This window comes from Epinephelus moara, chromosome 21, assembly GCF_006386435.1.
Source record: "Epinephelus moara isolate mb chromosome 21, YSFRI_EMoa_1.0, whole genome shotgun sequence".
In the NCBI taxonomy this organism is placed as follows: Eukaryota; Metazoa; Chordata; class Actinopteri; order Perciformes; family Serranidae; genus Epinephelus; species Epinephelus moara.
Genome location: NC_065526.1, coordinates 20,935,076 through 20,950,531, shown reverse-complemented (window position 1 = coordinate 20,950,531; position 15,456 = coordinate 20,935,076). Strand labels below are relative to the sequence as shown.

Genomic DNA, 15,456 nt, shown 5'->3' with positions numbered 1-15,456 from the left:
CTGCAGGTGTCGTCAGAAAATTGAAACTCATGTTGGATGTGATCCATACGAGACGAATAAAAGTAATTTTCCCCACAACTTGACTGATTTGCCCGATGAGGACACGATCATCTTTACAAATGCCCTCGTCCAACACATTCTCACTCCGACCTTGTCACATATCAATGGTTGGTCTTGGACTTTCCACGTTGAGATATGATGTACAAGGTAACCTGGGTGCCTTGGTTGCTTATATTCTGGGATGCCATGTCAACTTCAGCCTGGTACATGATTGTCTGTTTTCAGAATACACTTCCGTTTTCACAGGAAATTCATTCTCTTTCAAAATAAAAACACTATGTTGGTACAACACCGCAAATTGTAACAATTTAATATAGGGAGCTGGAAAGTCCATCCAAGGTGGGAGGAAGGGGCGGTGGATGGAACCAACAAACCCTGGACTTTCACCCAAGGGGCCTGTGTTTGCTTCCTGTGTGAATGTAGAGCCAAACCATGATGTTTTTTCTACACCCAACCACGTGCATGTGTTGCAGGGCATTAATGGGCATGCCCTCCAAGAACATCAACAACAAACCATGCTTTTGTTGCCTAAACCTAGCACATAATATGTGGATGTGAAAGGCACTAATAAAACGGCAGTAGTTGATGACTTCGGAATGAGAACGTGTTGGTTTAACTGTCTTTTATATTTCAGGTCTGTACATGAATAAACCGCTGTCTGGCTAATATTAGTAGCCAACGTAAGCTAACTTAAGCAAGTATTTTCTACCTGCAACGTCAACTGTTTCCAGAGGTCTGGTGAAATGTTAAAAATCTGAGCTGTGGCTAAAAACAATAAGCACATTGTAACTGCATCCAACTCAAAGCATGTTTAAGACAACACTTTAACATAGCTTTTGACATTAGTCGACTCTGCTCCTCCTGACTTACGATGGAAGTTTTTGATCCACATTCTCAGTGAGTCTTTTTTCCGCTTCTCCCCTGTACTTCCTACTATTTTCGGGACTTAAAGTGGCCTTTCCTTTGTCCCAATTTGATTGATCGACACAGCTGCAAACATAGGCATTTGTGCAGTGTTGGTAGTCTTTGCCTTCAGTTGCCTGCCCTCCATCTGAACAGCCCTCCAATGTATGACATCATGCTATGAAGCTATTGATATTTTTATAATAACATCATATCAGTTAACAGTGTGGGCAAAGTGTGGGGTCTTTTCCAAACCCAAACCAAAAAACCTTAACCTTATCGGAGGCAGATCAAAATACTATTATATCATATGTCATATGACGGTGATTTATAAAAGTTTTGGAGGGCACCATAGGGGCTCTAGATGCCAAACGTTGAGAAGACGATAACAAACAACATATTTTGTTGTTTTATTTGGACGACCTGATGAAGGAAATGTACTGTGATTTTTTATAGTTCATTACATTTGTAAGTATGTGATATTTCATGAACTTAGATCTTAGATATGTGTCTATATTGACCTCCAAAAGAAAATACAATACATCCTCCGACCATCAGGGGTCTGTTATAATGGCATAAGTGGTACCTAAAGGGAAAGGGACCCAGGAGAGAGATTTGGGGGGCTAGGCATCTGGGAAAAGAGATCTGAAGGCGGGGACACCACAGGAGAGAGACTGGAGGTGCTGTCATTGTTCCCCGTATTATCTTCTCAAGTCTCTCCTGTTCTTTGCGCATTTGCTCTTTTTTCTCCCTCTGGATTTGTCTTTTCTTGTCTTTGTTTGCCTTCTCTGCCTTCTGAAACATTTCAGTGGTGTAATGGCTTCCTCCGTTCTTCTCTGTTATATTCCTGATCTTGTTGAGCAGCTCGCTGACCTGAGAACGATCCTCCAGGTCGTTATTGAAGACGTGGTACTGGCCGTTACATCTGGCCACGAGTTCCTGCAGGTCTTCGCTGTCTTTCAAGAACTCCTCAATAGGATTCCCTTTGAGCAGGTCACCGTGGGTAAAGAGAACCATGCTGTATTTGTCTGCTTCCTTGCCGAAGATCTCCCAAATCTTGAGCGCAGTGTTCTTTTCTTCCTCGGTGTATCTGCCCAGTTTGATGACGACCAGGAAGACATGGGGTCCAGGAGAAGCAAAAGAAATGCACTGGGCAAAATCTTTACTGTTCTGTTCTTCATCAATCCTGGTGTCAAACAGACCCGGAGTGTCAATAACAGCAATCATTTGTCCATCCACCTCAGCAAAGGCCTTAGCACACTGTTCAGTCAAAGATTTAGGAGAGAACTCTGATTTAAAGATCTGTTTTCCCAGGATGGTGTTTCCTGTGGCGCTCTTCCCAACTCCGGTCTTCCCCACCATCACAATCCGGAGCTCCTCATCATTGTGTAGGGTTGATCCTGAGGAGCAGAATGAATATTATTAATTCTCTGCTGTGTTTTGCATGCCCTTTAGTGCTGTGGTGTGATGAAGCGAAAATCGGTGCCTGGAATTGGGCCAGATGGCTCCCGACCTCGTCCTCACCTTCTCTTCAAATCGTCCTTTGTGTCAGTTTAGTATCTTAGGTTCGGCTGGCTGGTACTCAGAGAAAACACTGGAGACCAATAGAATCTGGTACAATTGAGTTTAATGTGTTCACAAGCTTCAACACATACAACTCATGAGTCAAGCTCCGGAGCAAGACTGAAGTTTCACTTTCTGAGCTCTCCCTTTTATGCTGGTGAAGATTCGAGAGTCACCACCCTCTTCCTTTTAGCCCTTCCTACCTGAGCCCAAACCTATTGGTGGCAGGCCTTTTTGCCTTTGTCCAGACATGCCCAATCATGCCCGGACATGTCTTAATGGTGTAATCTTTTTCCCTCGGCCTGGAAATCCCCAAACTCTCCCACCATTAGGTTTGAACTTGGTTTCACGCTATTTTTTTAAAAAAACATATGGAACTTGGGGACTATTTCTATAAGGTCCCCTGTGTCTTCATGCAATATAAACTTTAGAGTGTGTGTGTGTCTATTATTACACTTCCAGGCAGTACATGGTATGATATGTGTGTGTGTCCTTAATATATGAATACATATACCTGTGTAAAAGAGTTTTGCCACGCATGGATACATACAAACATTATTGTATGAACTTCAACCTTAATCAACTTTACTGATTAAAGATTAATGATTAAATCTTACTTTACAAGTGCATTTGGGACATTCACGATAAAGGGAAGAACATCTGAAGTTTGTATGAATGGGCCAAACCACAATACTCTGCATCACATGTACAATGGCACTTGAAGGAGGCAGAAGCTTATGATAACAACAATTTTCGCCAAGTTGTTCTTATGCACTGTTTGTACGAATACCAACAATAACTAATGCGTCAAAACTTGTATATATCCAACACAATCATGAGCCAGGAATTCATATATAACCAGATAGTTTTATGAAACATAGAAAACATATTTTATTTTGAAAATACAAAATGACTAAGCTCAAAAGTATATTGTTACAAATTACATTTAATTGTTTTCATTTTTATTTATATCTATTTTTTGCCCTGACACATACCAATTACAAGCTAGTGATTAAATGAGAGATTTCCATCAATGTCATTCTTCTAATTCATGGCTCACAATAACATCTCACAATGAGCCTAAACCAGGATATGCATCAGCATCTAAAATGCAATTTACTTTAGGGGGTGGTTCACTTCATGAGCTGGTTTCTGTGACACAGCTGCCACTCAGGAATGTCTATCAGCGTGTATGTATATCATGTATATCTATTAATGTCGCATTGATAAGTGCTGCTGTGCTACTTCAATATTCACTCTGTAAATTGAGCAGTTTATTTTGTAGTTGTTGGTGCATATTGTTCAAAATTGTCCCAAAATACACACACATACAGGACCTATACATGCATTAAATGGAAGGATGTTACGCCGAGGGGGCCGCCTTGGACGAGAAGCTGGGGGTTTGGTGCCAAGGGGCCCTTGTCAGTGGGCTAATCCATGCTCCATGGACTTGAGCTACTGCTGCTCAAATATATGACCCCGACGTGATTTGAACACGCAACCTTCTGATCTGGAGTCAGACGCGCTACCGTTGCGCCACGAGGTCCTGCAAACTGTTTGCCAATAGTCAGTATCTTTACATGACATTAGAGGAAATCGATTTATTGTGTTAGCCGACCTAAAACCTGAATTTTAGTCCGACTGTGTGTGAGGATGTGTTGATTTCTCTGTAGAGAAGAATGAAGGTCAGCGTTATCCATCTCTATATGAGTTATGTGACCCTCCAGAGTCTAAAATCTTACACTGAATAGGTTGGTCGATGCCTTTAGCTTTTTGTCACATTCCTTGGGCCATTCCTGAGCAGTTTTTGTGGTGTGGCATGACGCATTTTTCTGCTGGGGGGGCCACTGCCATCAGGGAGTACCACTGCCGTGACAGGGGGTTACTTAGCCCACAGCGGGTTTGGGTGGGTGGAGGGCATCAAGTGGCATCCACATGAATGCCATGACCAAAGGTCTCCCAGCAGAACATAGCATTGTAACAAAATGATCAATGTTACTCACTTTACCCACCACTGGTTTTAATGTTTGGCTGATCGGTGTATATGTTACAACGCATTGGTTATTGAGGTCAATCAGCCCACTATCCCCGGGAATTACATCCATCACGCCTCCTGATTTATGTCCAGTGCCCATTGTCAGTGCCAGTGCAGGAAATAATGTGTCCTTTATGCAGCAAGCTGGAAAGTAAGGGTGTGGACTCTAGTATTTTAGTTGACTAAATCAACTAAAACATTTTCGATTGTAGAAAGTGAGAACTGTGAAAACACTGGCAATGATCATACATAAATTATTAGCGTGGCATGTAATTCCAGTGTGCAACAATATAGTTCTTGTCTGATGATAAGGTCATGGGGATTCACACTCAAACAAAAAAGGCTGGAAGAGCTGTGCTTGTCCATATTTTAGAAATGAAGGTTGAGTGAGACAAGTCATTTAAAAGAATCTGTCATTAGTATACAAAATCACTGAAAGGCTATAGAGAAATTAGTAAAAATTGATGTCAATTTTGCACAAAGGCATTTCCTGGAATTAACAAAAACATGTGGAGAGGATGTGTGGATGACAAGAGGCCCTATAACTGATTTGTGAAACTATGACGTCATCTGTCCTGGCTGTTGATCAAACTAGATTCCATTCTCACTCCTCCCAACTGTTCCCTGAAAACACACCGTCTCCTTCACTTCTAACACAAAGGTGATCATAACTATTCAGTTGTGAACATAGATGGGAAAAATGAGAAACGTAGAGAGAAGACTCGGCTGAATTGTTGGAGAATTCATGTACTTACCATGTTTGGCTTCTTTGGCATCGCTGGCCATGTTTGAGTTGTAGAGGGCAGAGTAGATGTGGCGCTGTAGTGAAGATTTTAGTGTCTGCAACCACACCTCTCCATACAAAGCCTTCATTCACAAAACCACACCCATATCACGGTGCTGACAACAGAGCAAAGTGAAACCCAGGTGTGTATAGTTCATCTACTGCAGGTTCTTTTTTTAACTGAAAGCCCAAGTAAATAATTGATTAGTACCTACTAAACATACCATCTATGTATTCAGAAGCTGTGTACTGAATGGTACTTAGTGTTCATCCATCCATCCATCCATCCATTTTCATCCACTTATGGGGCCAAGGCAGCAGGCTGAGCAAGGTACTCTAGACATCCCTCTTCTTGGGAATGCTTTCCAGCTCCTCCTGGGGGATCCAAAGGTGTTCCCAGGCCAGATGAGATATGTAATCCCTTCAGCATTTCTGCGTCTGCCCCAGGGCCTCCTACTTGTTGAACATGCCTGGAAAATCTCTAAATGGAGGCGCCTAGCAGGCATTCTGATCAGATGCCCTAACCACCTCAACTGACCCCTTTCGAACTGAAGGAGCAGCGGCTCCACTCCAAGCTCCCTCCAGATGTTTGAGCTCCTCACCAGAGCTCTAAGGCTGAGCCCTGCCACCCTATTTTGCCCTCTTGTATCTGCGATCTTGTTCTTTCAGTAACTACCTAAAGCTCATGACTATAGGTGAAGGTTGGGGCATAGATGGAACTGTGGCCACCGACTCATGGGGAAATTTGTGTGGACCAACCGAGGAACCTGTGGTGTCCAGTATTAATATTCTAATATTACTATATCCTAAAAAATTTGACTTGTACACAATTTAGTGGAGAATATTATTGTAATGCAATGCTGTATTCTGATGTACAGTAGGCTACTGTTGGTGAACCAAAAGAACTGAAAGATTTGTTCATTAGTTGGTTCATCTGTGGCAAGTGAACAACATGAACCGGGTCACCTAAAAGAACCGGTCTTCTCTTCACTAGGGGTGGCAGTAGCAGCAGTTGCTAATGCTAACGCTACATCAGGCCTTCAGGAGAACTGCTCAGCTTCTCTTCCAATTTTTTTTCCCCAGTTGGCACTTGTAGTATAGCAGCGAAAAAAATCCCCTGCGCGCAAACAAACATTTTCCTCATAAAGTGCTCCAGGGATGATGTTTTTTTCTGTAGGCCAATGCGGCAGTTAGCATTGCCCTGGTTCCCTCGTCAAAAAGTCTATGGGATTTTTCCATTGGATTCTGGATCATTCCAGAGAATAAGCTCTCTGACAAACAAATATTTATGATACTATGACACATGATTTGTTCAGCAAGATAATCTTCACAAATGAACACCACTTTTATGATTTTTGAAGCCTATGCAATCATCAAAGTAAAAAGCTAACATTAGGCTATAAATGAACTACAACATCGTCACATGACTTAACGTCACCACCACAGCACACCTGTGATGCCGTGTTCAGGGTGATGACATTCTGTAGTCTCATTTAGCCATTTGTTAGCAACTGTCTTTTTTAAGACACATAAAAACTTCCAAATTCACAGTGAAGTATTAACTGATGTATTTTATGGCCTAGAGCAAACATGGTAGTCTTTAGCTTGTGTTAACAACAGACCTTATTTCATACATCTAACCAAACACCCATTCAAAAAAACTGTGACTTCAAGAACAGGGAACCGGGAGCGCTAAAATGCTAACTCATTTCTGGGTTTTAGGACTCATTCCTGGGGCACTCTGTAGACCACCATTGTAAAAGAGATATTTGTAAGACTTTCCTCAAGCTGAATAAAGTGATTTAAAAACCTGTGACATCACCTGTAATTTGTGAAAAAGATGTTGTTTTTCTTCAAGAGTAAAACACTCCATTTTTCAGGTGTTGAATATGTAGAGAGGAAATAAACTTCATAATTCTCCAAACCCTGCTTGCTTGTTTATTAACGACATTTACTTCTACTTTCAATACTACATTTAATATAATAAAATTACTTTTGATACTTGTTTACAGTAAATATTAGACACTTCAAGACCTTTACTGAAGTTATATTCTATATTAAGTGACTTTAACTTCTACCTAGGTAATTTTCTGGTATGATATCTGTACTTTTACTCAAGTATTGCTTTCGGTATTGTGAGTTCAAATTTGTGACTTAATTTTGTTCAGGTAGTGTGAATTAGAAAAAGGTCACGGTGTATTTAAAACCTACAGCACCACCATGTGGCTGATAAACAGTGGTGAGAGAAGTATTGAGGATTTAAGTAAATTGCTCTGGGTTAGGCATAGGTGACAGAATAACCCCTGTCAGAGCGTTATCTTGGACTATCATTCCCAGTAAATTACTGTGTAAGTAGCGTTTTATTGTTGTCAACCACTTAAGTGTGGTGTACTCTGAAATAATATAGTGCTTCCTGAAATGTAAAGGAGCAGAAGTGTAAAGTTGCAGAAAATGTAATTACACAAGTAAACTACAAGGATCTTAAGACTGTATTTAAGTGAGGTATTAGAGTAAATGTACTCAGTTATATATTACCACTGCAAATTAAAGTAGCTCTTAAGAAACAGAGTTCATGTTGCCAGACAAAACACATACACTTGTTTCCATCACTTGAGGGGACATTGTATTGTCTTAAATGTATTCCCTAGAGATTAATCCCAACCCCTGCCCTGAACCCTGACCTTAAATCAAGTCTTAACATTTAACAAATTTAATAATTTACACTGTGGGGACTTGAATTTTGTCCCCAAAAGGTCAGCAAGTCCTTGCATGCGACTGTGTAAACAAGTTTTCCCACAACATACTTAATAAATGTTCACAAACACACACTGAGGCCAAATAACTCAGTCTATAGACTGCATGACAGTAGTTTATTGACATTCTTGATTTTAATTACATAAAAGTACATTTTGTTAATGCATTTTGGTTCTGACCCACCAACATGTTTCTGAACTAAAGTCAAAGGGTTTCTCACTTTAACCACCGTGATACAACCAGAAGGTGAATGAAAAACATTAATCTTTTTTTATTTTTATCTATTAAATATTTAAAATGGTCTTTTCTTAGTGAAGCCCGAACCTGCCTCAACTCTTATCTAGAGGTTGGAACATTTCTTCATCTTACACAGTTATGACCTGTGAGCTAGAAATGAACTGCAGCCACTACACATTTCTCGTAGGCACTGAAAAACAAATATTTCTATTGTCATCTTTAGTTATGCTAATACAAGGCATACATGATTAATTCAAGAGGATACATTATACATTGCTGTGTGTCTTTATTATAAAAACAATGTATTTTAATGTACAAGGCATGTTAAAAGAACAGTTCAGTCATTCTTCGTCTTCACTCCACGACGGATGCTGGACACAGAAGACTCCCTACGTAGGTGCATCATTAAATAATAAGGTGCAATTGAAATACGCCATCTCATAACATTTTACTTTCAGTGCACTAAAACTAAATCTGAATTATTTTATGAGTCTGATTTTGGATCATCCTATGATGTGAGGAGCAGAGGTCTTCATGGGCTCCAGCATGACCAGTCTGACCAGTCACAGTTATGGGAGTGTTCACATAGTGTCTTCTCTGTAGCAGGGGTGAGAGGGTTCACAACCGACAGTTTTCATTCTTCCTACTAGATCAGTAAGGTACCAGGTGTTATACTGCGTTCTCTTTACCTTGGAAGTCGGAGGTCGGAGCTGGGAATAATGTCACACCCGAGTTCACAGCAATCACAGTTCAAGCTAGGTTAGCCAGTGTAAGCAATACCAGTTGATAACAACGCATTATGCTGTATTCTGCACACACAAACACTGTAGCAACATTTCCACAGATGACGGTCGGACAGAACTGTGTATGACTTTTTTTTTAGACAGAGGTGCGAATTAACAGTAAATCAGTACAGCTTTCATTACTGTTGATGCACAGAGCATCCATCTTGGATTTTGAGGTTGGGTTGGTGACTTTCCGCATTGGAAAGCCGACTTTAGTGGGTGTTCCAGTTGACATTTCTGACTGCGAACTTTGAAATTCCAAATTCCTAGTCCAGATGGAACGCACCATTTTACTCTGCCTTTATTGTAGCACTAAGATCAGGTTTTTTTTTTGTTTGCTTGTTTTGGTAAATTGGTATTCTTAATGTTTCTTGCATTGGACATTAGGGAGGCTGCTAGCTAGAGCCATGTTGCTGACACTAGTAGCTAGAAAATGAGCCATGAAGCCAGGACCATCTAAGATTTGTTATTTTTTTTCCCCTGGAAAAAAAATAAACATCTATGTCTATTTCTGGCTTCTAACTTTAGCGACTGCGTTGTTATTTTGACAGCAACAATAATATTACTTCAAAATGCTGGCAGGGAGGATAAGTTGACTGTTGAACAAAGGTTGTCTATTTCCACTTTAACAAAGGTTTAAATGGGCTATTTATCAATTGACAAAGGGATGAAGCCATGGTTTTAAAATGAGATGCTCCTGAGGCAGGAACTCCTGTCTCAATATGCGTTTTGAGCAGTGGCTTTGCAGGAATGTAACTTTCAAGCCTAAATCTGTTTTTGTTGGGTGATATCCACTGAATGGGTGGGCCCTGACACAGGGAGCCAACAGTCAGCCGTTGGTCAATGTTAGGCCGTCACTGAGCGCCTGTTGCCCTAGTTGAAGCAGTGTGTCCTGCACCGTTGGCACCAGTCGGCCCTTGTTGGCTGTTTTTCGGCTGATTCAGCATGTTGAATTGATGATACACAGATACACAGATGATGTGAGGCAACAATCGGCCTTCGTCACCACTAGTTCTTTGATGTTGGTTTAGTATGTTTGGGCCTTTAGATTATGACAGCAATGACCACTTCAATCAAACTTAAAATCACAATTTAGTTTGACGTGTTGGAGGATGATCCAAATGCAAAATACTTTTCTCTAAGCCCACTGATGGCCCCAATGAGCCACGTGACATGGAAGTAAAATGTTTAAATGTTTAAATATAATTGTCTCAAAATGATATTTCCATGCATAGCATTTTGAGACCTGCTGCATGTTGTCATAAAATTAACATCCCTGGACTACATGTTAAAAAAAAAAGTGCATACAAAATTAAAAAAGGAACTAATGATTTAAAAAAAGGGTTTTCTAGTTTTTTAATGCTCATAGACAACTACCCAACCAGTAGTAGTATTTTGAGCATTAAAGGTGTTTTGATTGCCTAGTGATTGTCATTCCTTTGGAATTCTGGGTAATGTAGTTGGATGAATGAATTCAGCATCAAAGTCTTTGCACCTGTCTCACCCAAAATATCTACTCAGGCAGCAGGTAAAACATGCGTTGTGCTGCAGTTATATCTTGTTTGGTGTTTCGCCTCGCTAGATTTGCGATTTTTCGGGGCTGTGTCTCTTTGATGCCTGGCACCTGGTCACAGAGGGCAGAAAAATACACCGTCACATACTGAGAGTGGATCGTAAGTGATGATTGAGAGGGAGTTTTTAGGGAAAATCCTGCATAGTATACCTTTAAACCCGTCATGCCAGGATCAGTCTACATTATATTTGTGTATGTCACAATGGTCATGGGTCATTTTGGACCAGTCGGCTAAATAAATATGCTCCGAACTGGCTGCGGTGCAGTGTGCGCAAAAACCGTGAACCACATAAATGTAAATCAATACGCAGTGCCATGTGAAGGCTGCACACGCAAAAGCACCCTCCATGTTTTTCACTGATAATTTTCACTTGTGTTTTCCTCTGGGTTACACCAACTTGATGGTACACACACACCTCGCAGTCGTCTTTTGGTCAGGACGTTATGATGCATCCCAGATGCTGCATCAGTTGTTTTCCCCTATCACACACTGCACAGGATAAAATGAGCAATGGTAACACCTAACACTTTTGTCCCCATGCCTGACTTTATCTGGCTGATATCGTGTAGTCTGATTTCGGCATTTCTCTACGATGATTCTGATTATAGTGACTTTACCTCCATATCTGACAAACTGACCGGTTCTAAAATGTTGATGTTAGCTCTACAGGAAAAGATAAATGGAAATATTTTTTCTCATAACCTCCAACAGTCCTCTGTGACCAGAACACCCCCCCTTCCCCTCCACATGTCCTCTGTAACCCGTCCTCCTCCCAGGCCGACCATACTTTCATCAATCAGTGGCGTCTCAGTAGTTTGGAGAAGAATCCAGAAGAGGCGGGCTTGTCACTCTTGGCCTGTGACTCCTCTTTGGCCTCCTTCTCCTCTCCCAACCCCAGCTCCCCCTCCAGTTGCTCCAGCTCCGACTGGTCCAGCAGCTCAAAGTCCTCCACCTCGCTGTCCGACTCCTCGGCCAGCTCCAGCAGCCTGGTGGATTCTGGGAGTCTTGACCGCTCCGAGCCTTCGCTCAGCGCCTTGAAGCCGACCGCTGCTTCTATCCTCTCCTGGATGGCGGCTGTGACAGCTGCGGCGATGACGTCGCCCGCCATCTGGTTGACTAATTCGAGGGCTTTGTCGACGGTTTGGTCTTTGTGAGAAGGGGGCGTATGCTTGGATTTGATTGGCTGCTGGGGCTGAGGTGGAGGCGAGGGAAGGCCGAGGCTGAAGTCATCGTCATCGTCGCCATTGGTCGTCGTGCCGTTGTCAAGTGAGGGGAATTCTGGAAGGCCTCCAGTGAACGCTTCTTCTCTGTCGAGGTCTGTGAGGTAAAAAGAAATGACTCGTGGTAACATTGTAAAACAGAGAGACATCAACAAGGAAGCAAGCAAAAAATATTTACAGTGTGCAGCTTCATAACTGCATGTGTATATTTATATTTATCTTGTGTAAATGAGGATAGAATAAACAAACAAAACCACATTATGACTCCAACAGAGGCCCTGCTCTCAGTGACAACGGCAGAGAAAGCAAAATGCTCTCAAGTTTGGTTTTACTTCACAAGAGGTGATGCTGACTGGCTTGCTGCCTAAAGCTTAACAACTCTGTGCATGTGAGGGCAGAAACACGAGCAATCATTCCAAACATCTAGTTAAAGTGCATCACATACAGGCAGCAAAATGCACCATTTTCAACCTCCTTGCTTGTAGTTCATCTCCTGTTACCCCGTCCACCTCGGGTATGTTATAGTTTATAACAGTAATTCATTCAGGTACTAGCATTGTTTAAAGCTTAGCGATGCCCATCCCTATATGCTTCTATTGTAGACATCTTTATTTTTTAAAAAACGTGTGTCAATCTGTAAGACAGTGTGGAGCTGACATACCCTCTGAGTTCTCAGTCTGTGGTGTGTGTCCTTCCGAAAGGTTGAAAGTACCGTTGTCCGTCCACGTCACATCAGACACCTCTGTGTCTGACACAGACATTTCCTTACACACAGTGGAGTCGAGCTGTAGGAGAGAAACACAAGGAGACGTCAGATTTCAGAGTAAAAAACACAGACAAACGTCATCTGGTGGCAGAAATAATCTGATTAATTGACAGACTCAAACCTGAGTGGGTGAAGCAATGATAAGAAAATCCTATTTTCTGATGGGAAAATAAGTTAGCTGGCAAATCTAAACAACTACAGAAATGTAAAACAGCAATAAATGTGTATGTCAAATGTTTCTCTTACATCACGGTGCTAATGTTGATGAAAAAAGAGGCAATAAGGAAAAGAATGGGACTTAAATCAGCACCAACCAACAACAATTGCTGCTTTCAAATCTAATCTGATTGCAACGTTACCGATAGTTTATGGGGATGAGGATAAAATATATCTACATGCCACATGACGTCTGCCGTGGGCACTATACTTGATTGGTACTTGAAGGCAACAGGATACAGAAAAAGTTTATAGAGAACATTTGAACCTTTTTTTCTTGTCAAAGTGTGTGGCAATGTGTTGTATTGTTGATTTTTAATTGTTCCAGGATTTTTCCTTTTTAATACACAAAATGTTTTGAGCTTGAAGGTTCATTATTGACTTTGGAAATAGCAGTTTGATAGATAAAACTGCACTGAGTACAAGGCCGACTTACTGCAGGCTGTTCTCACAAATATTTTGTATGTTTTCCTACGAAAAGCAATGCATCCAAATTCGTACATATCCCACGTATTTTAAAAGGCTGCGATCATGTGACCAATGTGCTGGCGGCAGTAAACAAGGAAGCAGTCCTGAGCGCTTGTAAGGGGGCAGGTTGGGGTGATGGATGGGTCACAAAAAAACAGACTTTCATCCAGGACTTTCTCCTGGAGTCGCGTGTTTGGAGTCGTGTGAACTTTGAGTCATTTTAAGGTCCGTCCTGAGTCGTGTGAACTTTGAGTCATTTTAAGGTCCGTCCTCACCATGTTTGTTTTTCTAAACTTCATTTCCATAACTTTATGTTAACTACATAACTGTACATTAAAGTGGAATTTATACTTCTGCGCCGAATTGACGCCATACCTACGGCGTAGCCTGATGTGCACCATCCCATTTAACTATACCTCGCGGTGACGCAGACCCCCTGGCTGCTTCTGTAAGCTGAAACCATTTCCCTCAGTAGAAACAAAGATTTTATTTACTTTAATTTCACAGATAAGAAACAATAAATTGTGAAGACAGTAAAGCCTCCACAAAAATAGCATTTTATGTCCTTTGTGTGATTTATCCTGGCTTCATATGAGCAGAGGAATCTCCACTAGTTGCTAGGCCGAATTTTGTAACTTTATCTTTGTTAAATGTTGCTGTTGTTCCTGGTTTCATTTAAGTGGATGGAAAGTCCACTAGCTGCTAGGCTAATTTATACAATGTAAAATGCCATAGGCTTGTGCTAAAAACATTAGCGTGTTGTATTTGTGGTGAAAATGTGTCCAACCAAAGACAAGTGCTTTGTCTGTGAATGCTGCGAGTTATAATGAAACTGATTTGTGTACTTGTGTTTGAAATTGTCTCTATTAAGCCATGTTTAATGTGTGTTTAATGTGTGTTTTGAATCAACTCAACTTTACAGCACTTCACAGAAACCCCGCTGGCAACTAGTGTTTTGGAGGTGTAACTGCAGAGTGACACAGACACACCACCGCACAAGTATAAATGCTCACAATGGCGAAGGCTCAGCATAGAGCTGACTCACAAGTATGAATCTGCCTTGAGGACGTAAAATTATTCATGGGACACAAATTTGGAGGATATCATAGGAACCGTTCTATGATAATAAGTTGCTTACTGGAAACTTTCTGGAATTAGTTCAGTTGTGATCAAAATCCATCCACCAATGAAGGCTGAAATATGTGGCTAAAAATGTGTGGGTCTTTGCTTTCCAGTCTCAAGTCAACTTGAGAGTCCAGTCTCACGTAAGTTAATTCTCACAGCAGTCAAATCCAAATTCATGTCCATGTCTCTACTCTTAACCTATAGTCCTGTTAGTGTGATGACTCATCCCTCTGCATCATCTCCACTTTATTCATACAGGTGTGATATAAAGTATCCCATGTTGAGACTTTCATGAGAGGCACAGTCAGTGAATGTAATCTGTAATAAGGGGTTTGGCTTGAATAGCAAAAGCTTTTAGCGTTCACTTTGGCACAGGCCCTTAGCTTTCACTGGATCCTGTCAGTCAACAGAAGCATCATTAAATCGAGATGAGCTGATCAGCCAACCTTGGGAAACATGGAAGAAAGGTCCGACTCGATGCCTTCTTTCTCAGTCTGAGCTTGCATGATCCTCTTCTCTGAAAGGAAGAAAACGTGAATGAGGTGGTGATTTTGTAATCAAAAAGTAGATGAGAAGCTATAGTTTTATAAGGGCATGACTAAATAATGTGTGGGTATTTGTACTTTATTTAAACTTTATCCAGCTCATGGAGGGGTTTCCATTTGCTGCTCTACACTCTGTTGTTTCAAGTATTTTACATTTTACATTTGAAAGAAACAAAGAGCAAAACTCTTTCACTAGGATGTGATGCCTACAAATGTTATCAAGACAACAAATGAAAACACATAACATATTGAAATGTGTCATAGTTACCATGGTTCTCTTTGATTTTCTGAAGGAACTCCCCGATGCCAAAGTCCAGCTTCTGCAGAACTGGCTCCAGCCACAAACCAGCCTCGTGAGATGAAATCAGAGGCCACAGGAAAACGCCCAGCACTGCAGGGAGAAGTCAAGACAGAAATATGT

General features: G+C 41.2%; 2 protein-coding genes and 1 non-coding gene across 3 annotated transcripts in view; all 3 read right to left on the bottom strand.

The window, feature by feature from the left end:
- Positions 1-1,455: 1,455 nt before the first annotated feature.
- Positions 1,456-5,347, bottom strand: LOC126408941 (GTPase IMAP family member 9-like). Its single transcript, XM_050074744.1, has 2 exons — positions 5,317-5,347; positions 1,456-2,363 (listed from the first exon to the last, which is right to left on the bottom strand). Exons 1-2 carry the CDS (start codon positions 5,345-5,347, stop codon positions 1,456-1,458), a joined length of 939 nt encoding a protein of 312 aa, XP_049930701.1.
- On the bottom strand, positions 4,001-4,072 carry trnaw-cca (transfer RNA tryptophan (anticodon CCA)). Its single transcript has one exon. It is a non-coding gene; the product is annotated as a tRNA-Trp (tRNA).
- Positions 5,348-8,198: 2,851 nt separating the features above from the next.
- retreg1 (reticulophagy regulator 1) overlaps positions 8,199-15,456 on the bottom strand; it is a 48,225-nt gene continuing 40,967 nt past the window's right edge. The window contains exons 6-9 of the mRNA XM_050074738.1: positions 15,304-15,426; positions 14,937-15,007; positions 12,577-12,700; positions 8,199-12,012 (exon numbers count right to left, since the gene is read on the bottom strand). Of these exons, the coding sequence (XP_049930695.1) occupies positions 11,492-12,012; positions 12,577-12,700; positions 14,937-15,007; positions 15,304-15,426 (839 nt within the window). The 3' untranslated portion in view covers positions 8,199-11,491. The remainder of the gene's footprint in view (positions 12,013-12,576; positions 12,701-14,936; positions 15,008-15,303; positions 15,427-15,456) is intronic.

Excerpts from the sequence above, each read along its gene's own strand:
- LOC126408941 (XM_050074744.1), bottom strand. The coding sequence starts at position 5,347 with ATGGCCAGCGATGCCAAAGAAGCCAAACATG. Across the intron at positions 2,364-5,316 it reads TGCCAAAGAAGCCAAACATG|GATCAACCCTACACAATGAT; the intron begins GTAAGTACATGA and ends TCTGCTCCTCAG.